At 46.4% G+C, this 25,440-nt stretch overlaps 1 protein-coding gene across 1 annotated transcript; it reads left to right on the forward strand.

Moving 5' to 3' along the window:
• Positions 1 to 20,345: 20,345 nt before the first annotated feature.
• Positions 20,346 to 20,988, forward strand: LOC115330559 (mitochondrial import inner membrane translocase subunit Tim9-like). The gene has a single exon (XM_029992425.4). It carries the CDS (start codon positions 20,377 to 20,379, stop codon positions 20,650 to 20,652), a length of 276 nt encoding a protein of 91 aa, XP_029848285.2. The 5' UTR covers positions 20,346 to 20,376; the 3' UTR covers positions 20,653 to 20,988.
• The last annotated feature ends 4,452 nt before the right edge of the window (positions 20,989 to 25,440 follow it).

The raw sequence follows: 25,440 nt of genomic DNA on the forward strand, positions 1-25,440 counted from the left end.
GTCCACTGCATCATCTGCAAAAAGCCGTTTTCGTACAGTGGAAGCCTAAGTTCGCTTCAGTATCGCCTACGAGCGAAGCACCCAGTAACTGCAGCAAGGACCATCCGCCAAAACGCAGACAAGAATGAACGCCTTCTCCATCGAGGTTCCTTTCTCTGAAAAAAGAAGAAAGCATCGCCCAAGGCCTGACTTCTTGTCTTGCTGTCGGAGAATGTGGACGAACTTCTTTGCCTTCGGAGCTGGAGCAAAAATATGTCGTTGAATCGTTGAACTATATGTATCCTCAATTCTAAATGTCGTTTGCGCCGTGTAACAGAGAGTAAATGAAGTCTTCAGGGGCATACGAGTTGTTGCCCATTCTTTTTAATACATTATTTATAAAAAATTAACGCAACCGATTAATCGATTAATTAATCGATTAAAGGGTGGCGATTAATCGGGTTAAAACTTTTAATCGACGCCCAGCCCTAATGATTACCCCCCCCCCCCCCCAAAGATCACGTGACACCCCGTTGTGTCTTCTGCTGTCCATCGGAAGGTGAAGCCCAATACTGCAGGGAGGAGATCCAATTTACGGCGGGCCTCTAGAGGATTAAGTTCAGAGATAGACTGATGCGGACAAGAACATCAGGGGTTACTTATTTTTGTTTCTGGAGCAGTCGTAACCGAATGCTTTTTCTTTGTGGAAAAAACGAAGTACATCAACCGTGTTTCTTTTTTACAGCGCGGCTGTTTATGGCTAGGGTTCCGTGGATTTTTCGTGTGCGTCAACAAAAACTCAGAGAGGGCTGGCACCGCCCTCACTTTGTCGTCATTCCAAGCCGCTTGCGTGCCTAGTTTCCTTTCCTTCCGCCGGGCGGCGGCCCCGTCGCACGTGTGTAAAACAAAATGGCTAGGTGGCGTAAGCTACCGCCCGATCCAAAGGGCTCAGCTGTATTCATCCATCCATCCATCCATCCATCCATGTAGTTTCCTCCGGCTCCTCGGGACGGCGACAGTCCTCGACGTGCGTGTGCGGTCCCTTCGTCACGATCACCACTGATCAAGAAAATTAATATGTTCGTACTTTTGTTCAAAATTCTTTGTCACGTCTGTGTCGTGTGCTAGACAGCTTCGTTGGTCATCCACCTTGACAGAGTGGAATGGCTCATGATTTTTTCTTCTTTCTTTGACGTAGAACTACGTCTTTCTCCGCGCTTTGAAGGGGGTGCAAAGTTGGGAGATCGATGTCACGAAAACGTAATCGCGGAAGGAATGTCACACAGATAACACCGGAGCGCTGACCGCATTGCATCACCGCGCTCCAAGGACGTTCGCTCTCAGACGCCGCACGCGCGTCCTTTCTTATCTGCTGGCCTGCTCGTTGGCTCGCTTCTACGCGACGCGCTCTTGTCCGATTGAAACGGCGATAGACGCCGCTCCGGCAACCGTGATTCCGTAATCTTTGCTCATCGCTCTGGACACCTGCCGAGCGGCCGAGATCGCGTGCTCTGCGGCACGAGTAGTTCACGCGACTCTCGCGCGCGACTCGGCGAAGCGTTAAAAACAATCGCACGCTTTAGATCTTTTGCCGAGTTACCCAAGCATCCAAAAGAATGTTGGGAACGTAGGCACACGCGCTGCGCGTGCTGGCGTCTTCAGCTCTAACTGTTCGAAAGCAAGAATCTAAAACAAATGGCAGTTTGCACGCGCGTTCCCCGGACGCTTTATTTTGGTTATTTACTTCTAATCATTTCTGTGGGGAAGGCGAACACATGCAGCGCGTGTACCTACGTTCCCAACATTCTCTTTGATTCTTGGGTAATGAATTTAGCGAAAGGTCTATTCGGCATATGCGCCTCGGAGATGGGGGCGCGGGGGCTGCCCATTGGCCGCCACCGGACTCCGAGCCACGGGCATTCACTTCTGGCGTTCCCGACATCGTCATGCGACGGTGTCAGCTGTGGCCGTAGTTCTACGCAAATGTATGCAAGATAGTAAAACAGCGCCCCAACCAACCTTTTTTTTTTTTTTTTTAATTATTATTATTTAGAAAGAAATATTTAGCTTTTGGTGAAAGGGTAAATATTAGGTCAACAAGAGATCTGGGGCAACGCACCGCCCATGACGTCAAATCCCTCTGCAGACGCCTCCCCCCCCCCCCCCCCCCTTCCCCAAACCTGACCCATAAATCCGCCCCTGTGCACCGTGATCGATCGAGGTAGATGACGTAAATAATCTTGTTGACAGGCCTTGTGTTGGATAAACATAAACAAAAAGCGACCCCTACAGTGAGATTCTCAAATAGTGTAAAATATATCAACTTTTTTTCCCCGTGATTTTGAATATTTATGTTTTCCAGATACAGTAAATCCTAACTAAAGAAGATTTTAGCGGCAAATGGTTTATCGATTTATCGGCTTTATCCGGTAACGTGGAACCCCACCCGTGTAGGGAAGAAGCCCATTCGGAGAACCCAGTAAGGACACTGCACTTTGTTCGCCGCCAAAATTAATTCAGCTTCTTTTTTTTTTCTTTTTACCAGTCGAGCGATCTTTATAGTAATAATAATAATACATTTATTTTCTATCGATTATGAGGGGGAGCCCAAGAACAAAAGCTGTAGCGTGCAGCTTGACAATCCCTCGGGCCCCTACTAAAATCAACAGCAAGCAAAAAAAAAACAAAAAAAACACAGATACATATTATATTTTGTTTCAACATTAGTCCCCTCTTTCCACTCTGAGTGGAGCGAACGCTGAAGTGGACGCTAGTTCCTGCTTGCCTCCTTTCCAGCGTTCGATCTTCTAAAGTGAAAATAGTGGAGTGCTTTGTGGGGGGAGCTTCCGCTATTTTTCTTATTTAAAAGGACTTCAGCATATCGCTTATTTGGTTCACAAATCAGTTCCTTTTTCGCGTCCAATTGGTGACCGTTATAATACAATAGGCTGCTAACAAACGAAGTGTCTTTGAAGTGTGGGCTAGCAGTGTTTGTCGCAGCGTCGCCAACTCAAAAATCAAAAACCCTCTGTGTAGGAATCCCGAAAAACCGCTAAATTTTAGGCACGTGCACAATTTATTGCTAGACTTAGTCTAAGAACAGCACAATAAATAAAAGAACTTTTAGAAGGGAGCCACGAGAGTTGCTCAACGTAAATCGCTTCCATGCACAGTACGATGTCCATTGCGTTGATCTTACTGTTACCCTGCAGGTATTACCAGGAATGGTGTCTGTCATTCCTGCCGACGTCCACCTCCGTTCCGATCATTAGTGCAATATTTTTCGGCAGTTCGGAGCTTCAGTGACCAAACTCACGCGCTTTGGAAAAAAGCCTTATTTTCCAGGGTATCCAAGACGAGAAACATGACCCCGCATTAGGAAACTTTCGTTCTGCATTTCCCCTCTTTCCACCTTATTTTCTCAATAAACTCCCTCACTCACTCACTTGTCCAATGTCGCTTGAAGCTTCTAGTAACCGGTCTCGAAGGTTAGAATCCTATATATTTTTTTTTTTTTTGTGCATACTTCACTCGGCCCATTTCGTCTGGCAGGCTTGGAAAACAAATTCATAGACTCACGCAGAAATCAGTTGAAGGCATGTTTCGAGGTTTGTCACTGTATAAAATGTCTAAATGGCACGTAGCATGCGCAAGCGCGTTACTCTTACTCGCAACAAATGTTCTGCTAGTAAGCAAAAATGACGACTCCGTGACTCCAAATGGCCCAGAGACCTTAAGTTATTCATGATTCATGAATGTGAATTTGAGAACATTTAGGACTGCCAGAAGAAACGCTAACATGATTTGAAAACAGCTAAAACTTCTTGCCGGCCGTGGCCGTTTCTACCACTCGACGACTCAGAAAACCGCTAAATTTAGCGGGAAAACCGCTAAATTGACAACACATGGTTTGTCTTTCGCCTCGTTGGAAGAAGCTGTACGTCGGATGGTTCAAAACAAGTGTCCACTTTTCTGAATGAACATATCGTACCGGCGTTACATGCGGGTGACCTGTATTGCGTGCTTCACGTTGACAGGTTAGCAGTCGAACCACTCTGGCTAAACTTTTTAGCGCGCACACCTCTTGTCAGCTATTTTATGCTACACTGTCAAGGTCTAACGTAACTTCCGCAGTAGTGCACGCAGCCCCCGCACTGCTGGCTTCCTCGCGCGCCTCCTTCGCACGCAATTGCGCAACTGTATACCTTGGACAGAGTTCGAGCACCGTGGAATACGCTAGCCTTGACAAACGTACAGCACCACATACCTGACGCCGAGATGCCTCCAGTGAGCTACAGCCGACCTAGGTTGAACTCCACCAATCTTCCTTTCGTGAGCACCGTATTTCGTCTTTTGATTCCCAAGTTTTGTCAAGGGAGCGCGTCTTCTTTTTCTTTCCGTCTCAAGTTCAGTCATGTTAATCCAGTTTGAACAGTCTTGTCATGTCATGTCAATCAAGTTTGAACAGTCTTGTCATGTCACGTCAATCTAGTACAGTCATGGCATATCATGCCAATCCAGCCATGTCATGTCAATCCAGTTCAGTCATATCAGAATCCGGGGTTTGCACATGCGATCGTCACCCAGCTGGTAGCTCTCTGGCCCTCATTCCTACTCGTTCTTGTCTGAACAAAAAAAATTAAAAAATCGACGGTGAAAAGTGTATCCTGCAGAAGGTACGCACCAGCAGCAAGGCCACCACCACGACCGATGATGTGACATCAATGCAAGCAAGTCCAGCCCGTCTACGCGCTCACTCCTTTTACGGTCATCAAAGAAGCGTCTTCCTCCTTCCTAAGGGCGCGCACACACATCGCAACAGCCTGGAAGAGTGCTCGAACCCAGTGACCCGCCAGGTGGCGCAAGGTATCTAAAAATACACAGGGTTGTTATCACGCCGTACGCGTCGTCCAGTCGTCGTCAATGCCCGGGAACTACCCAGAACCCCCTGAGGCGACCAAGACCGTGCAAGCTGCATGCAACACGTCAGCACAAGGTCGACGATTTGCGACCACGTACGAAGCGCCGTATAACCGCCGGAAGGCACTCTATTCTTACTACACGCCGTTCTACTCCGTTCCATCCACCCCTTAGGCTGATAGTACGGTGATAGCTACACGCTCGCCATATCAAGGATTGGGCAAGTCAGGTCATTGAGAGCGCGATGGCCACACATGGTACTTCTGTACGGGATGACCTCGTTCTCTGTGCCCGGGTATGGGCGGGGGCTTGATCACGTGGCGAAAGACAGACGTACCATCGGTTCAACGAGCACGTAGCTTCCTCCGCACTGTCGGCTTAGGAGGGAAACGGAATGGCATACGTAGTACGCGTACGTAGAGAAGGAATGGTCTTACGCTCGGCCGGCATGCCATGACCGGAAGGCAACTGGTCAAGGACGGCCAGGTGAACGCTATTTTCAGAACGCAGCGACGTATACGTAGGCGACGCTCCAGTCCCAAAATAGATCGAGGCGTGTGTCGTATGCTGCCTCTTGAATGAAGGGGTGCGTGCCGCTCGCCCTGACGTCAAGTCTTTAACGTCAGCCGGTGTAGCTGCTTATAGGCGACGTCGACGTCGATCTCGTCCGCGTCCGGTCAAAACGTATCCGCTATACTTTGAATAGCTTCGAGGTGGAGCTGAGGGGGGGGGGGGGGGGGGGGGGGGTATGTCTGCGTTCGTTGCGTCTGTGCATCTATCACAGACGGCGATGAAAACAATGCGTCAGAAAGTCATGTAATGTACACGGAGCAAGGTGCAACGTATTCTCTTATTGTTGTGCATCTATTTCTTCGCGTTTTACTGCTGTTTTAGGGTATTGCAATGGTCATAGACAGATTGAGACGCGGACGCCGTGGCCAGTTCCGCGCGACTCTTTTCTTTTTTTATTTTTTTAGAAAGCGTTAACGCACGTTACGCAAGAGAGTTTTACGTTGCAGTAACATCGCTGATACATCGTTAAAAAAAAAAAAAGCTAAATAAAAGCATGGCGTTCGTTCCAGACATTATGACAGAAGCCTCATGCTTGCTTCATACTCATGTATGCTTCGAATATGTTTGCAGACAGTGTTTGTATGACCAATGTGACACGACCTTCATACAAGGAACAAACAGGCCTCAGACAGTTTCTGCAGACTGTCTTGCGCATATGTTAGCAGCAGTGTGACCCCGCAACGCAAAACCCGAGAATCTCGAGTTTGCAACGCACCCAAGGTACAGATATGATTTTTGTTTCACACACTAAATGCTGTAACATTAGAAGAAAAAATAAACGGTATCGAGTAAAATTCTAGATTTGTTTACCTACGAGAATACGACGCGAGCGGACGAGCGGTCGTGTCCGCTCGCATCACCTCGGCAAAAGGCCGAGAACTTCCTAAAGCATTTGCGCGTGACAAGCAGCAAGTTGCCAGTAATCCTTGCCCGCCTTGCTGCGGGTCTTTAAACCCGTTTCTGGTGTGGGCACCTCCCGTTTAACGTCGGTCGCCACACGCGTTTCGTTTCTCCGAGACCAAGGAGTAGCGATTAGAGCAGAATGCATCTTCAAGCTCTGATTGGCTTTGATAGGATTGAGGGTAGACCTCAATAGTAGATGCCTTCAGGCCCACCCACAATTTTTGTTTTTTAATTAGCCAATAGGAGCTGGGCTTTCCGACATCGTCGCAACCCCTGTGCAAGAAGCAGACGAACTTTCGCTCCGCATAGCTTCAAACATGTCTGCTATGACACGTTTGAAGACATGTTTGCCTCATGCAATATCTGCATACTGTATTTTGTAGGATGGATAAGCAGTGTGGCCAATTTCGTGAGCTCGCGCCGCAGAACCGGGAGATACTGCGTGGGTTTAAGGTTAAATTCCCACTCCCCGCCCGCTTCGATCTTCGATGAGCATTGTACCGGCGTGCGTATTGTGCGATGCACGTTAAAGACCCCGGGCTAGATGTTGCACGGCATAGCAGGAACTGCTCACAGGCGCCGGAAACACTGACTTCACTCTGTCCTATCGATTTCGTACGACGTAATTGGCCGCGCCATGACACTGTTCCGAAGTGCTGGTGGTCACTCCTTAGTATTGCTTATTTCGATGGCCAAAAATTGCCACAGTGAAAGTAGCAGACCAACAACACAACACAACGTCAGTGTGTTTTATAAGAGCCGAGGGGGTTAATTCTAGGTCAGTTCTGGCAGGCGCCAGAGCTTAACGCATACATTTGTTTGTCACACGGTTCGTGAACTGGTAGCTGTTGGTGTTCCCTATTTGTTTTAAAGCGACAGTTTTATTACCGCCGAGATGTTTCGGCAGCACCCTCTTGTGGTTTCCGTTCGTGACTTCACGACCAGAATTTTCCTCGGCGTGACTTTTCCTGCTCATCATCAGTCGCGAACTGCAAGTTCGATGATATCTGTAAAAATAATCATGAAAGCTCGGAGTCACCGCGTCCTCAAACCAACAGTGTCACAGTTGGCACTCTGACATTGCGCCAATTTCCATCGCGATGAAAAGAAACATTAATCCAAATCAAGACGTATCACAGTGAGTGTTGAACGAATCGCGAATCGCGACCACAGCGACACTTTTCGTCGCGCATGTCACTAAGCGGAACGCAACTTCGTCTGCTTCTTTGGCTGGGGTTTTGGTGGCGTCAGAACGCCGAGCTCTGAATGGCTCTGATTGAAGGATAGCGGGTAGACCTCAAGCAAGCATGCCTTGATGTCTACCCACTATCTTTCAATCAGGGCCAATCAAAGCTGGTCGTTCTGACGTCACCAGAGCCCCAGCAAAAGAAGCAGAAGAATTCGCGATCCGCGTAGGAATGCTGCACGAACCTTGCCTGCTCGTGTTGGCGTCGGTCGCACAGGCCACGGGAGAGAGCGCTAGCAACGGAGCGCAGCGCCGTAGAGCGCGCGACCAATAGACAGGAACTGCATATTTTGTGCTATCTCACATTCATTGCACTAGACGGAATGCCTAAGCCAAGTGGTTTTCTTGTTTCTGTGTTACTTATTGAGAAAGCCACGTTTTGCGTTGGCAATACTCAGTGTGGGTGCATTGGTCACAAAAATTTAGGGATGGAAGCGGCATGCGACTTTTTGTAGCAGGTTTTGCAGCAGGCCTATTATTGGTTTGGAGCAGGGTGGAGAGTAAAAATCAAGATGGTTTAAATGTGACGGCAGTTTTACCACGATGATTTAAATCAAACCTTGCCCGCAAAGATAATTGCGGAAATATATTTTTATTTACAGTTTCTCTGTCGTTTGGTGCTTTCTCTGTGTATTAGTTTTTCATTTAAACAAAAGAATCGAGAAAATGTATGTTAGGTTGAACACGAGCAACAAGTAGTGCTCCTTTGAGCAAATCGGAGCGTTGGGCTTTCTTTCTACTTTACTTACACTTGGATTTTCAGTTACGTAACATCCCATTGGAAGCAAATCAGAATGCGGAATAAAAATAATAAAAAGTTTTTCAACTCGGTAAAATATGAAGCTACTTTTGTTTTAGTATGACTGGGTTTACATCAATAAAAACTTGATCATAAAACTGTACTTCAGGTGACAGTGACGTCTATCTTAAACATTGTTTTTAGTGATCGGACAGATTCATCAATCAATATATGTCATGCTTAAACATAGATCTAGTGATAACTAATCACTATTTTCTAGCTACAGTGATTTAAATTAATCTGATGTAAATCAAGTAAATCTGATTTTTTGTTTTTTTCAATAAGAATCATGATGATTTTTTTCTACACTGGTTTGGAGCGGCGGCTGACGCTTTTGAAACATACGCCAACATCTGCTAGCACGTTACTTGAAAATGAAAAAAAAAAAAAAAGAAGAAATTATATTTCAGTTTATTTCATTTATTGTTCCCTTAAAGCGCCCGTAGGGCTTTACATAAAGGGGGGGGGGGGGGGCGCTTTGACAACAAACAAAAACAAAGAAAGGAAAAACACAGGGTTAAAGGTTGCTAAATATCGAGAAAAGTAGCAAGTGCAGCTCTGAATCCAGATGGGTCTTGAATTGTAACAATATGTTCTGGCAGAGAGTTCCATTCTGAAAGTGATAACTGCAGTAGAAAGAAATAAAAAAAAAAAAAAAAGGTTTGTCCTTGGTGTTGCCAGATGAACTTTCTGAGAATGGTCTGTACGAGGAGAAATGTGATGAGCCGGAGGACAGTACAATTCTCTCTTTAAAGGGGCTTGATAATACAAAGCGTGTAATGAAACTAGTCTGGTCAGTTTCCTTTTTTCAGCGAGCAGTGGAAGGCCGAGTTCTTTTCTTAGCGTAGTAATGCTAGCCTGTGTGTAGTTTTTAAGAATGAACCGAGTTGCCCTGTTTTGGATCGACTCTAATTTCTGTATTAGGTACGCCTGGTGGGGGTTCCATGTTGTAGATGCATACTCGAGCTGCGGGCGAACAAGGGCAGTGTAAGTTACGAGTTTTGTCTCCCGGTTAGCCATAGGTAGTGTTCGTCTAAAAAAACTGAGGTTTTGGTTTGCCTTTACAACGACGTGATTAATTTGAGCTTCCCATGATAGGTTTGACGTGAAATGAACCCCACGATATTTGTACGTGTGCACATGTTCAGTGGGCGTATTAAAAAGAAAGTAGCTAAACACTGTGGCACTTCGCTTAGTGTTGAAGTTTAAGAATTTTGTTTTTAAGATGTTGATTTGCATTTGCCACTTTTTACACCATGTTTCTGGGGTAATCAAGTCATTCTGAAGTTGAATGCAATCACTAATGCAAGACATCTTTCTATACACCACACAATCATCAGGGTACAAACGGATGGTTGAAATAATACTATCGGGTATATCATTCACGTACAAAAGAAAGAGCAGTGGACCCAGCACGGTTCCCTGCGGCACTCCCGATTTTACTTTCTGATGTTAAATGATAATGACTGAGGATAATGATTGAGGTCTCTTCGATGCTGAAGCCTATCACAATGATTTAATGCAGCAACTAGCCAACTATCTATTTTACTTATTACCTTTTGTAAGAGTAGCTAGAGCGTAAAAAAAAAAGACTGGTCAGGTTCCATCTACTTTATATTTAAATTTGCTATTCGCTTAAATTTACTTTTTTAAAAAATAGTTAAAAAAAGTAATTATAGCGCAACACTTGGGATAAAGTCCCTGTCCCCTCCCATTTTTAGACTCGGCCAGTTTATTTAGCCTGTAAATATAATTTCGGCAAAGTGCCAGCGAGAACCGCCATATCTGCTATACTTCGTTTCAGCTTCGGTCCGAGCGTGGCCGATGTTATGAGCAGAAGGGCCAATGAAACAGCGAAAGAGGCACAACGTCATGGCGTGCTCTCTGCTGTTGATAGGACCAGGCGGTATTCGCCGTCTCTCTGTGCGCTCTCCTTCACCAGCTTGTCCTATCAAGCGCAGAGAGCACGCCATGACGCTGCGGTTTTTTCGCTCTTTGATTCGCTCTTCGGCTCATAACATCGGCCGCGCTTGGACCGAAGCTGAAACGAAGTATAAACGTCTACCAATAAAAATCCGTCCCCCAAGTTTTATAAGCTTATCAAACTCATATCTCAAATCATAAACTAAAAAAAAAAAAAGACATGTTGTGGGAACCAGTGTTGAGTCAAAGTGGGCTGATCTTTTGAACGACTGCTGCAAGGGAACTGCTTGACTACAGTATTGTCGCAGTATTCAAATATAGGCCGGCGTTTCTTTCTTTTTCCCCCTTTCTCAGCGCAGTATTTTTTTTTTATTTTTTTTAAATTGGGGATCAATTTACAATAAAGATTAAAGAACTTAGTCCTGTAGTAGTGGTGAGCATAATTTCCGGGCCTATCGCGCCAACCCAGGAGCTCCCCCAGGTGAGTCGCTGCTCCTAGCACTCCGGTGCAAAGAGGTGAAGCTCGACGCGCTCGAGCTGGTGGTGAGAGCCGGTGAAATGATGGTTGACGCGAGCGGCGCAAGTGTAACGGAGGCATGTGGCAGACATGATTGAATCGAGTGATCTGATCAGGAGTGAAACACTCTTATCCTGTCTTACGGCAGTAGCTACCATCCCACTATTTTGTAAATTTTGTTTTCGCTGCGCCGAAAAGCTCCGGAGAGAATTTTGTGTGGCCGTCTCTTTGGGTTTTTTCGGACAGGGAAGGCATAGTTTGGTGGTCGTTCGTCTCGGTTTAGGCTGCCCTAGTTGCGTTCTGAATATCTGCCATACTCTGCGAGCATGCAATTGGCCGTTTAGCATGTCGCCTGTCGTTAGCCGATTCTCATTCGCTAAGTAAGACATAACTCTCTAACAATAATCCCCCCCCCCAAAAAAAAAAGTTACTTTTTTATTTTGTTTTGGCAAATGTATATACCCGGAAGTAAAAAAAAAAAAAAAACAATGTGTTTATAACTATACCTGCTTTCACCTCAAGGAAAAAAAGTAAGTTTTGCGCATTGTTCATACGCGGCGCGAAATAGTTCTTACGAGATTTGGTTATCGGAGGAAAAAGTTATGCTTTTGGCGTTTGGGACGTGAACGTCTTGATAAGACAACATATACCTAATCTACAAATGCACCTATATATATCTTAATTATGTACATAAAGGAGGAAATCAGTAATGCCCCGCGAGGAGCCGGACTTTTCTTTACTACGGTTCTTGAGGTGAAAACGGGTATAGTGGAATGTGCGTAAAAACTGGTTTTATACATGTCGTGACAATCGAAATACCTTCCGCTTTTCATTGTACCCATGTGAAGAAGAAATACGCGGGATCACTTCAATAAACTGGCGACTTAGGGAACGCAGGGTGTGGCGAGTCCCGTTCATCTTATTAACACTTGGCAGCCAATCAGACTGCAGCATTAGCCTATAAGAGCGCCGATGAACCAATCACAAAGCGCGAAGAAAAGAAGCCACACCCTCTCCGTTTCTAAGCTGTGGGCGACTACAGCACCGTGACTCATGTGTTCGCGTAGAATATTACGTGATTTCTTCGACCACGCATTCTGTGACGAGACGCGATACGATGCTAACATAATAGTTTAAAACGAGACATCATAATGAATAAATACATAGATAGACACTCTAGCTAGTAAAAGTAAGCTTTCGGCATTGTGGTCCGCTAAAGCGCGCTTAAGTATTTATTTTTAAATACATTTTAGATTAATCGTGACAAATTATATTTGTCTTATCGATATCCAGGAGAAACGTACATATTACATACACGTTCCCTTACTATAGGGAATACTAGAGCCACTAAATGAGCTGCGCTTACAGTATCGGCACTCCGTTTCCCGACATTGTTTTGGCCACCGCCATTTTGGATCGTGTGCAGAGCAGACGCAACTGCCGATCGTCATGATTCAAAAGTGCGAAGTTCCTCAGCATAAGATTCGGTGTTAGGAAGCTCGTGTAATATTCCTTTGCTTCGACGCGAACTGTTTAAACCTTTGTGGAAGACGGAAAAGCGTTTCCTGTGACTTCAGATAAGGCCTCAGATAAGTGGCAACCGGTGAATTCCCTACACGCACCCTTGTTTTTCTGAAGGCACCTCCTTAATTCACAACGGCTCCTCTATTCTCAATGCTCCCCCCCCCCCCCCTCCCCCCCCCCCCCCCCCCCCTCTAAAAATTTAGACACTCCCTCTATTTTCAATTTCTGGGGAAACCCCTACTGGCAACCATGATTTGAAGCCACAATATGGCCAAGTGTCGTTACTCTGAAGCGTAGCTTAGTTAGTGGCACTAGGGAATACTCACTGGCGGCCATAGCTCTGTGCGCAACTGGTGTGCGTGTGCTGACAGCGAGCTTCCACGGTTCTTTTGCAACGTGCATTCCGCACCACCAAGATTGCCGGTCTTGGAAGCCTCTTAATGTGAGCTCGTTCCGAGCATGCGCTCTAAACATCGTCCTCAAATGTGGCGTCTAGTGAATACCCTCTATGCTCGGTTCACCCTTAAGCTGAGACTTCAGCCAATCAAGCACGAGAGCTCGAGGTCGCTGCTTTGAAGCGTTCTACCGCAGAGCGAGAGCTTGCGCTAGAAATGCACGCCTCAAAGCCAAGAGCGCGGGCTAGCTCGCGCTTGTAGGTAAAATTGTGTTGTGTGTATATTTATACAGCCGGAAGTTAGCCAGCCCCAATGGGCGTCTGGTGTCTCAGCTGTAGACCAGCAATTCAGCCACTGCAGAGAGTGCAGTAAAACCGACAGCCCGGGGTCTTTAGCGTGCGCCACGCAGTAGTGTTACCGGTCTACGATGCTCATCCAGATCGAAATGGGCAGGAGTGAGGAAAGTTCTACAGCGCGAGCTTTCGCTTTACGTGCTCCGAGCTGATGTGTGCGGCTAGCCCACTCGGCCACCGATACTAACCTCCAAAGGGTGGACGTAGTATATATTGGAACCGCGAACAGCGCACGCACACAGTCGCCTTCACTGCTTCATTAGTATTTGATCTGACAAAATCTAAGTGCATCTTGTTTGAAAAAAGAAAAAAAAGAGAAAAAAAACTGCATGCACGGCGATATACACAAGTTCCAAGAAAAAAATATATAAATACGATTGTAGGTCACTAGTAGAATCCAAATCCAACCGTCCAACAGTATTGAATCAGTTGGATTTGTTTTCATCTAGTGACCTACAATCGTAACGCTACTAGTATTTATTTTGATTTTCAATACACCCATACATCCGTCACGCCATAATTTTACTATTATAAATTCCCTGCTGCCCGTTTTATGGATATGCGCCTGGCAATGATACGCCCACAATTGAAATTATATTTTTGCGCAAACTTTATGCCCCCCTCCCTTTCTTTATGACCTGAAACCCAACTCAAACAACGTGTATAAATACAACAATGTATGTTAATGCAGTGTGTTAACTCCATTTACTGCGTAGCATATCGTACATCTCACCGAACAGTATTTTTTTTTTTTAATAATCCGTAAGATATTGAAATGCATACTTACGAAACAGTTGCAGAGGCTTCGAAGATCGGACACATTCAAACAGTGGACGTCTGTGCACATTATCAAATTAAGCGAAAAGAAAAAGAGCTTGCGCACTCCACAAACGGTAATTGCGTGATGCAAAAGCAAGCGACAACATATCGCCCAAATAATATTACAAATAAACCAATTAACGATACCAGAGACGCAGCCACCTAGGGCCTGGGGCACTCCCAAGGTTTGGGATTGTCCGCACAGTAATGCCCTGCGGGTTTACCAGCGAACGCCGTGTGAAGAGGGGTGGAAATCACATTACGATGGGCGGGGGTGGAAAGTACCACGATCCGGGAGTGCGAACCTAGAGAGAAGTACAGTTATAGAGGAAACGGAAGGGCGCTTTGGAATGCCCGAGGGTGAATTTCCGCACAACAACCCCCTGAGTGGTGGAGCCACGCTTCCCCCCACCGTTATCCAGCGCAGACTTCCTGACATAAGAAGTAAACACCCCCGTCTGTTGCCGCCTTCGCGCGAGCCTTCAGCACTTCGTTGCGTCCTTTCACGCTCGCAGCTCCAAAGCAATAAATAGTGGACACTTCGGGAACTAAACCAGCGGCCGTTGCGGAAAGTAAAACACGTAGCGTTTGTGGTGTGGGGCCTGTGAGGTATATATGCACATAAACATTCAACATCTTTTGCGCTACTTGTGATCTTCACATTGCCTACCTTGCTGATCGTTAAACTTGCTGCACGCGTATTCGTCCAGGCTTTCGGAAGAGGCCGCACACTCTTTACGGCGCAGCGGGCAGTCTGAAAGACAAAGGGAGGGCGTAACCATGCGCGCGCCGCGGCGCGCTTTGCCGCGAAGTTGCCCGACCAGGAGCCCGCGAAGTTGCGCGAGCATTGTCCGGAGCGGCGGCAAGTAGTTGCAACGTTGGCCGAGGCGGTCGCGGATAGGATGCACTGAGAGAGAGAGGGATTCCACCGCGTGGGATTTTACGGAGGCCAGAATACACCGAGGAACGTCGAGGGTTCATACGCTATAAAGTTATGGCGAGGCCGACCGTCGACATGACATTTCGGCCGGGCGAACACCAAGGGACCACGGATTACGGTTCTTCGAAACCGACCTATCGATGGCATCGATGGAAGCGACGGCGTACCACATATTCAACAGCCGCCGCCGAATGCACTACCTCGTCGGCATCACCGTGCTCCTGGCCAGCGCACTCACACAGGTGAACTCCGACACCATCTACAGGAGGGATCACCTGATCCTCAAGAAGCTCTTTGGACATGCTGGGGCTCTAAGAAACTGCACGAAAACTGGAAGAGAAGCCGCAGGTGCGGAGGTACCCCCTCCGTCTACGGCGTCTACCACAGCGGCGGGTAGTAATCTCCTGCTGTGCCCAGCAATAGTTACCGTGGACTATAATCGGCACAGGGTACCCGAGAACATCACGACCGTGAAGTGCCGGTGCGGCGGCCACAATTTGTGTCCGGCACTCGGAGACTACCGCTGCACGGGAATCCAGCACCCTTTCCCGGTCATGTACAAGAACGGGACGACGGCTGTGCTACACGTGACTGTGACCTGTGCCTGTGTGCGCAACCAGTCAGCACCAGCGGAGAGGAAACCACTGACACGAACGTCTTGACGACGGAGAATTAGCCGTGTCCGGTTGCGACGGACCAATCCTACTTTGTGCACTCTTAGGGGACTCAGCCTGGCCGCAAAAGTACAAAACTTCGAGATCTCACAGGAATGAGGTTTGCTAGGCGTTTCACTTTCGCGCGCCGGACGTTTTTTGACCGCGTCCGACCGCCAGTGTACGCATCGGACGTTAGAGCTACGATACCTGATGACACTTCTTAAATGAACCATCTAGTCATATATTGCAATTACTGCCAGTCATCATCAAAATCAAAACTGTTATTCCATCGAAGAAGTTTCATGTCATGTCGTTATTTATTCGTGTTCATGTCCGCTGACGAGCACGGCTTCTGCTGTATCGTAAAAGTACCTGTTTAGACATCCTTACGGATGTTTAGTCGCTGTTCGAGTGATGTAATAAAAATAATAGCTAGTTGTTCTCAAATGTGCTTGCCCTTGTTAGTCTTCTTCAGGCGAAAGCTGTGACGTCTCGTCGCCTTCCATTGCGACTCTGGCAAAAATACTACAAAACCGAAACTATGTTGCCTGGAGCGCGTCTCCAACCGGTATGTTTAGCGCCCTATGCTGCCCAGGGCTTAAACTCTGGGAGGTCTCAGGGTGTCTCGGACCCGCCATTGATATTAACGGATGGTCTGAGACCCTCCCCCACAGCCTCAGCATTAGTGAAATCAAAATCATATCTTGCAATAAAATAGCTTGCTTTTTATGTTGTGACATTTGGGCAGTAGCAATTTGAGGGTTGCAGGTACAGCGTGGGCAGAGTCAGCAGTGGGGCTTATTTTATGTGCATCTAGTATATTCGACAGAATCCACCCCCCTCCCCCCACCTTCTTGTAAGGATTCCCCCCCACCCCCCAACTTACGGGATGCTGCTCATGCATCAAAAGTAGTCCCGAAGCGGCAACAAATGACGTCACAGAAGCCGGAGTGTCATGCTGCTCATGTCGCGATCCTAACAATTAATCGTAAAAATGCTAAACAAAGAAGAAAAAAAAAAGTGAACGCGAGTGTTGTCGTCACTATGGTGCCTCGATCGCGTCTTTGACTGGTGTGTTTAACGCCCTATCCCGCCCATACATCAAAAGTGGTCCCAATCTGGCAACAAATGACGCGAATGTCATGCTGTTGCCTGTCGCGATCCTGGCGGTTGGCCGTAGAAATGCTGGCAAAAAGAACGAGCGAACGCGAGTGTCGCTGTCGTCACGTCGTCAGTGGGGTGAAGCTCTCGGCTACTTCCGTCCCGCCGCGTATACTTATGACGTTTATCCGGTCCGGCGAACTGCTTCTGATTGCCGCGCTCCCAGCGGCTGTTGGCACTTGTTATTTTATTTTAAATAAAATTGATTCATATATTTAATGATGCGAAATAAAAGTGAAGTTGTTTTGAAGGTGTGAATGGCTTTGAAGCTTGTTATCGTAACTTTCTCTTTCACTCTTTCAACGTGTCTGGGCGCGCTTTCTCTCTCTCCGAACCCGCGACTCGCGCCTCGAGATGCGCTGGCCGCTGGCGCCGGGAAGTCGGTGGACCGTTAGAACGCGCGAGGGACGCGAGCCGGCGAGTTGTTTCGCTTCTGGGAGTGCGTTGCGGCGCGAGATTCGTCCCGCGTTCGTGCGCGCGCGGCCGCGCGGCTATCTTTTCTTTTTCGTGGGAACTTGTTGGTGTAATGTGATCAAGCATGGATTTTCGTCATCAACACACCACCTGATGTGCCAAGTGGGGAAACAATGACTGCCGAAAGCCGGAATATCAATGGTTTCGAGTTCGAATGGACGTGCGGTACGCTCTTTTGGTCTTCTCTTGCTTAAGTTTCTGATTAGATGTTTGCAACAAAACCTAACTGTCGCAGTGGTAGTGAGTATTAATTGTTTGATTTTGGCAATAGCTACAATGGTTTCCAATCACAAAACCAAATCCCATCATTGTTCAGGATTGCTCTTCACTCGCCGCGAGAAATATGTCATTGTCAAATTACTGGAGACTTCTGTGTAGACTTTGTCATATCAAGATCGAGCACATATGCTCGCTTTAAAAGATGGGAAACTTTTTGCTGTGAGCTGTTTATTTGGCACTGTTGTCAGCGATTCACACGTCTGTTCGCGAGGAGTGAAAATATGAGCCTAAATATTTTTCGATTAACTGAGGATGAGCGATAGAGCGATCCGCTCTGGTTTCCCGTTTCGTTTAGCAGTGACTCACTCCTAAATTTAAGTGATAATATTAAAAAAGAATGGGCAGGTTCTCGATGAAGGCTCAATACCAAAGAGCTGAGCTGTTTTTCTTGGTACTCATTGCTTAGTTTCCTTTAGTTGCAATTCAGACACCGTCGTCGGTCTTTACTTATATGCTTACTTCTGTAATCAAATTTGCGAGGACGTATATCATCACCTTCGTCGCACGTAACCTTAACGTTTTATCCTGTTTTGTTGTTCATTTCTTTGTTTCTCGTGTGCAAAACAGTGAGAAATTTCGTCTGTATTTTCTACTGTCTGTTGAATAAAAATGAGCGCAAAAGGACAAGCATTGCATATTTTTTGTGTATATGTCACTTTCGTTGCTTTGCAAGGTTTCTGCTGCTTTGCTGCTGGTCTCGCTTTTCAGTGCTGGCTTGTGTGCGTTTCAACGCACATTAACCAGCATTGAAATGCGAAAACCAGCCGCACAGCAGCAGAAGCCTAGCAAAGCAACGCGAAAACCGGGCAAGCAAAAAAAAAAAAAAGCTACAATATATATATTTTTAACTCTAGGTGGCGCAAGCTACCACCCATCCATCCAAACACAATGGCGCTGCCGTGCAGTTTCGGTTTTGGTTTCGCTGTGCCGCCATGTTGATTTTAGTACAGCCACCAGATACCAGGGGATTCAAATGGCGCTGCGGCCTCCCAGGGTTTTCCAATTTGCGTTCCATGGGCGGTATAGGAAGTTGCACTCCTCTGACGTCGTCGCTTTAGGCGTCCCAACTTCCGGCTGCCCTAACTTCCGTGAACTGTCACAATGGAAAGCGACCTGCAGCAGAACAGTCGTCTGCCAGCTTTACCAGAACTGTTGGGACGCCGCCAGGGTCGGGACCGGTGACAACATGACACTTTTATGACGTCATCAGGCGGAAATCGAGGGACCACTTTTTTTGCCGCGGTAAACACACCAGTCGGAGACGCGTTCCAGGCACCATATCGTCACGGCGTGTCCCAACTTCTGACTGCGAAAGCGTCCGTGACCCGGAGCACAACAGGCGTCTGCCACACAAACTACCGCTGCTGGACCACCACCAGGATTGCGGCCGGCGACAAGATGACATTTCTAGAATGTCATCAGGCGGAAATTGAGGAACCACTTTTTTGACGGACGCGATAAAACTAAGTGAAACACCACTCGGGGATGCGTTGCAGGCACCATAGAGTTATTATAATGTACGCTAGAGGTTCAACTGGCGCTAGTGTCTATGCGACTTCCGGGAGGCAAATTGAAGCAGACAGCAACCAGTCTACTTTTGCGGTGCTCCTGTGCATTCCTATGGGAAAACGCGCGTGAAATTTGTCTCTTCGCCGGGAAATAACATAAATAACTTTTATTATTTCGGTTGTACCGGATAGTGTGTACATTTATTAACATTGTAAAAGTGTAATTGCTTTAATTACAGCATTTTTCTTTACCACTGAACGATGTTAAGCTTCGCTATATTTCAGGCCCAAACCTATGTTTCATGGCAGGTATGTAAAAACGAGCGACGATTCTAAGCAAACTAACGATCGAAAAGAATGTAGAGTGTGTTCAAGGTTCGCTAGCATTGCAGTGGCGCTTATATATTGCTAATATGCCCGTCCTGTCACTCTATGACAATGACTCCTTCGTGCTTCTTTACGACGGTTAAAAAACATTTGAATATAAGAAATAAAGTACGTGGACTACGAAAGGTGTGCCTTTTTATTATTTCCTATGCCGGGCAGTTTTTATCGGGCACCTATTCTCTGACTTCTCCCTATTTGCAAAGATTTGGAGCGTGCGCAGGCGTGCGGTTGATGATTGGAACCCAGAACATGCACATATTCATGAGCAGAAAGAATAAAGCAGTACTTATTTATTGCAAAATTTATTTTGATCACCTGCATGCACAAGGAGTTACTTATCCAGTGTTACTGCATAGTTCTTGCCGCCTCTCTTGCTTTTCCACGTGTCTTTCGTTCGTTTGAAACGTATATCCCCCATGGTGGAAAGCGCCGGCCCCGTGTTCGCGCTAACAGTGTCCGACAGTGCACACAAATACATGTACGAAGCGGTTTTAGCACCGTTTTTCATGCCACGATTTTAAAATAAAAACGCCGTAACTGACCAATTATTTTATCTGCATGACTGGGAAATGTTCTAATGTGCCTAGTAGGTACGAAGTGTTCGTGATATTTGCTCTTATAATCGAGCGCAGCGAGAAAATGCACTCGCTTTTTCCCATAGAAATGCATTACCGGAAGTCAATTTCGGACTGGTTGCTGTCTGCTTCAATTTGCAGCAGCACACTAGCGCCAGTTGAACCTCTAGCGTACATTATAATAACTCTATGGCAGGCACCACACCGAAACTAAAAATAACAATTGATATCGGTTGCATTTTGCTGCTGAGACATATCAAGCATCTTTTCGTTTTTACAGGCATCTTAAAAAACAAGATAGTTTATAAAAGAAAAACCTTGATTACAATTCTTTTTTCAACTAAAAATTAGGAAAACGTAAATTATTATTACTTTAACAAATCGTAAAAGTACGAAACTAGTATTGTAACCATAGCACTGAATTTGCTTTTTCGGCGTATCGAAAATGGCGGCCATCACAACGAGCGGCGATCCGCAAGCGGAGCAGATCAAGCAGTTCAAAGATTTTCTCGTCTCGTACAACAAACTGTCGGAGCTGTGCTTCTCGGACTGCGTGCACGACTTCACGGTGCGTCACGTGCGAGACAAGGAGGACAAGTGCGCCATGAACTGCATGGAGAAGTACATGAAGATGAACCAGCGCATCTCGCAGCGCTTCCAGGAGTTCCAGATGCAGACCAACGAGGCGGCCATCGCGGCGTCGCAGAAGGGATTCCGCTAGTGCGAGCCAGACTTGGCATCGTCAGCCGGCTTTAAGTTCAAGGAACGAACTATATCCGTCAGAAGATGTGTGTTACGGGCCGTGCAAAGACTGCCCTGCACGAAAGTCGTCACGTTAAGCCATCTGTCTAGCTAGCGACGGCTCTGTAGCTAGCTGGTCTGTAATGCCATCTATGTTCTGTGAAAATCCGAACGGCCGTTGTCCAAATCTTGGAAATTTGGTCCCGTAATTTTGCGTAATTGAGACAACATCGGAGGTCCAGCGCTAGACCTGAAAAGAAATGTGTACATCAAGAGGGAATTAAATGTGGATGCAGACTGGGTAGCTTATACTAAATACGATCGGTTTATTTATTTCTGTGTTTGAATTTGGGGTGCTCACTACGGCCTGCCTAACTCAGCAGCGAACACACGTACAGTCGTGGACAATAAGAGCTAGAACCAAGGAGGATAGAAGGGTAGGAAAGGGCGTGACGCCAGCCGCGTAGCCTCCACAAGCCATGCTCCCTTGACGCCGCGCCTCTTTCTCACTTTCTTCCTTACTCTTCTCACTTATCCAGCCCAACGTGACCACATCACGTGACCATAGCTAGCCTTCGTCTAGCTATGGTGTACTAGAATACACCACAGTGTAGCCTTCGATCTGATAAAACCTACCGGACGGAGCGCGCGCAAGCCTGCAAGGAATCCTTCTACAATCAACCATCCATCTCACACGTGGCATGTCACGCGCACCAATTGCTAGAGAGATCTATGGTCACGTTGGCCACAACATCGTTTAAACTGTTTATGACTAGGCTTCACCAATATTGGAACGTGCCCCCTCCTAGTACTTCTAACCTCCTTGGCTAGAACATATGAAAGTACTTCCCCCCTGCTACATCCTACTTGCAGCGCCGGTGGCCGAGTGGACTAGCGCACACCAGCTCGAAGCACGTGGAGCAAAAGCTCAGGCTGCAGAACCCAGGGATGCTAGGTTCAATCCCCACCCCTGCCTGTTTCGACCTGGATGAGCAACGTACAAACTAGAGGAAGAGGAGGGGAGAAACTTCTTTGTTTGAACTTTGGGGCAAAAGATAAGCCGCAGTGAGCACAAAAGTGATGTTTTGGAAGCTCGCTCTAAGTCACCGTAGTTCAATGCGGCCAAAAGGATCCATAGTCGTTTTCACTTCAAGAACTGTACTAAAGAAAGTCCGGCTTCTTGCAGAGAGGCATTACTAATTTCCACCATTTATATAGAGAATTAAGATATATGTACCGTAAAATACCGAGCAAGCGCCCACACAAAATTTGAAGATAATCACCAAAAAATAGGGGATGGGCGCATGTGAGGTCATCAATTTACTTATATATGTACTGTGCATATTTTTTCAGATGTTTCAAGTTTTAGGGGTGGGCGCTTAGTGTGGAATGGGCGGATGCACGGTATTGTATGGTAGGTGCATTTTAGATCAGATATATGTTATCTTATCAAGACGTACACACTTCAAACACCAAAATCATTGGTTTTTCCCCCAACCACCAAATCTTGTAAGAACTACTTCCTGCGGCGTATAAACAACGTGCAAAACTCCTTTTTTTCTTTAGATGAAAACAAGTATAGCTGTTTCTCTCAAAGGAGTGTTTGCACTTGTTCGTACCACACTCGTGTAACTACACACCGAAAAACTCTCAAACCAGGAATTCGGGAAATGGTGGATTTGCATCGGGTAGCGACCTACGCAGCCCTATTTTTTGTCCTGAAAAAATGGTCGCAGAGACCATAATCTTTCACCTAACCCTGCGTCTCCTGCCCTCGATCACCGGAGCGAACCCGAAGCCTGATTCTTTCCTCCTACGAAGAGCACGTGAGACTGCAGGCAGAGATCTTGGCCGGCAGTTTCTGACTACTCGGACAGTCGCAGAAGCAGCAACAGTGACACCATGGGCTCGTGTCTTGCAGGTACAACCAAACTCTTGTCCACAAGTGTCGGAGATGAGATTCGGGGCACTGGGGCGGCAATGCTGATCAACGAATCCTCGTTCTTCCGAAACTCCTAGAACAAGGGCTTGTGTGAATTTGAACACAATCCCCAAGAAAAGGAAAGACAGATTGGGCTATACTTCCTTTCCCCTTATGACGGACAATAGCAGATGCTATATGCATCCTAGCCAATCTAGCACTGCGAGCATATTGAACGACTCTGTGCGTTGCTGCACCCTTCCAGAAGGTCACACAGCGCTGGCGCGACATTGGATTGGTTCCGATGGCTCTTAGCGTCCACTGCGGTGCATCACAAGGTGGACCGGAATAGTATACGAGTTTTACTCAAAGTTGACATTCACAACTTTGGCTGCTTCTTTTAGTGAAAAACTTCTTTTACCATTCATGGAATGGCTCAAAATACTGCACCACCCTGCGAGATCACTCGACTGCCTTGGACATTGCAAAACTAGGTGGACATCAGTGCCATGAGGCTTGCTTGATTGAAACCTCCATCGTAGCAGAAGTTTCTTTTTTCCTGTTATAGGAAGGGGTTTTTGCTACTGTACTCTCGGACAAGGTAACCGTTTACCATTTTACCTCGAAATTACAGCACTGTTTGTGACACTGTTTCAGTTCTCTGCATAACCCTAGAAGTAAAACAAGGAACATGCTGTGAAACCGTGGTTTTGTAAACTACTTCGGTGGGTCAGAATTGGCATGTGGAAAGAGTGATTCTTGGAATAGGACTGGGGGAGTACGAAATGAATAGCCATATCCTTTTGAAATGTTTTGAACGTAGTGCAATACATCCATGCATTCGATAAACATTTTGCTCAATTATCCAAGCATTATTGAGCATGCTGAGAATGTTGGTGCACATATTCACTCACCTTATCTACATAAAAGATTTGAAGTAAAATACCGAAAGAAGGTGCTGACAACAGCCTGTGCGAAGTGCCATTTGTTTCAAATTTTTGTTTTAAAACAGTTACTGCTGCAGACACCAAAGTCTGCAGTACATGCAATTATACTTTCAGCGTGCTTCTTGGTGCTTGGGTAATTAACCAAAATCTCCATTGAACCTTCTTTAGAAAAAATAGGGAGTTACATGATAAGCTGCCCTGCACCCAAGGTGACATTTAATTGTACTTTCGACGTGCAAAATATTGCAACACAGAATTATTATAAAATTTCCAAATAGTTCTTTTTTTTTTTTCAAATAAAAGGTAAGGTTTAGATTGCGAGGCTCATTCTTGGGCAAGAAAAGTTTGCAATGGAGCATATAGCACGGGGGTGGCCAAGCTGCAGCTCGAGTGCCGCATGCGGCTCTTCCCATGTTACAGTGCGGCTCGTGGCTCCCTCCCCAACCTTCCCCCCCCCCCCATCTCCTCCCCACCGGTCACACGAGCATGTCCCCAAGAAGAGAAATGGAACGCGTTTTAAATCGAAAGGCAGGTTGCGGTTTGGTATTTTTGTGCTACTGCCTTACGTACAGTTGGACTGCTTTTGATTCGGATAGACTGAAAGTAGTTCGAGTTTCGTTTATTGCTATTTACAAAAATTTGCCCTCCCCCTCCCCCCCCCCCCCCACCGCAGTTCTTGGAAGTTTCGTGGCTTTGTTTGCGGCTCTTAGGCCGGGTCAGCCTGACCACCCCTGATACAGCATTTCCCCATATCCAATGCTGAAGCCAGCTGAATCTTGTAAATCCATCTTATGCAAAGTGAATAACACACACTTAATGTAAAAGCAATAAAAGAGAAGGCTAATTAATCCAAGTCAAAACTCGTACAAGTCCTTGCTGCCTAGACTTCAGAAATACAAACCACAACCTCTTACTTTCTCGTTGCATCATGGCAATGTAGTGCTTCCAACACATTTTCAAAATAGTCGCTTCACTATTTTATTTTTTAGACTAAAACAAGAAGTGATAATCGAAACATCTACAAATACAAAGCCACAACCGTTTCAAAATTATGTCGTTAAACTATCTGAGACTGGGGCAGCCTTGTGGCACGATTAAATTCCACCATCTCGTTGGCGCTTAGTCTTTTCGCGTTTTAAAATGCCCGCATACGAACCCGCTGGAGTGAGGGAAAGCCGCTCCCGCTACTTCATCACGGCACGGGCGAGCGCATGGCTTCGCCGCAGGGCTCTCGTGCCATGTGGGGAACCGCAGTCAACGGATCTAATATGCCTCTGCCAGAACATTCTTTTGCAGGCTATGCTTAATAATTCAAACGAATTCAAACTATTCTTTTCTATTCAAGGACATGAATAAATATATCGGCACTTGAATCACTCTTTCAAAATTTCTAATATTCACACATGTCTTTTGCTAAGAATGTTTCTAGTGTGTTCAATCGTTCGACCGGATTAATCGCGACTTGGCAAAGGGTCACAGCTACGGCCCACTTGAGCCAATGAGTGTGACAGAGCGAAGCACGTGAGAACACTTTACGGGAGGAGTGTACTCTGATGGCACGTCGTCACGTGATTCACATACACTCCGATGCTTTGATTGGCTCACTGGTGCCGTAGCCTTTGCTCTGTGTCAAGTTATGTCGAGGCATCAGAAATTCGTCCTGGATATTATTCCTTTGATTGGAGGAACATGTCCAAAGGGAGACCGAGAGTGTATGCTGCCAACTTTAAAGTGCAGAAGTGATACATTCAACAACTTAGGAGAACATTCCCTGTGGGGAACGTTTCGAGAAGAAAAAGAAATCTAACCCTTTACAGGACAGCTTTTTTTTTTTTGTAATCAGTACTAAATTTATTTAAATGGAAAGACACAACGTAGAGTAGCAAGAGTGGAAAAATTA

This window comes from Ixodes scapularis, unplaced genomic scaffold, assembly GCF_016920785.2.
Source record: "Ixodes scapularis isolate PalLabHiFi unplaced genomic scaffold, ASM1692078v2 PGA_scaffold8__174_contigs__length_109621045, whole genome shotgun sequence".
Taxonomy (NCBI): domain Eukaryota; kingdom Metazoa; phylum Arthropoda; class Arachnida; order Ixodida; family Ixodidae; genus Ixodes; species Ixodes scapularis.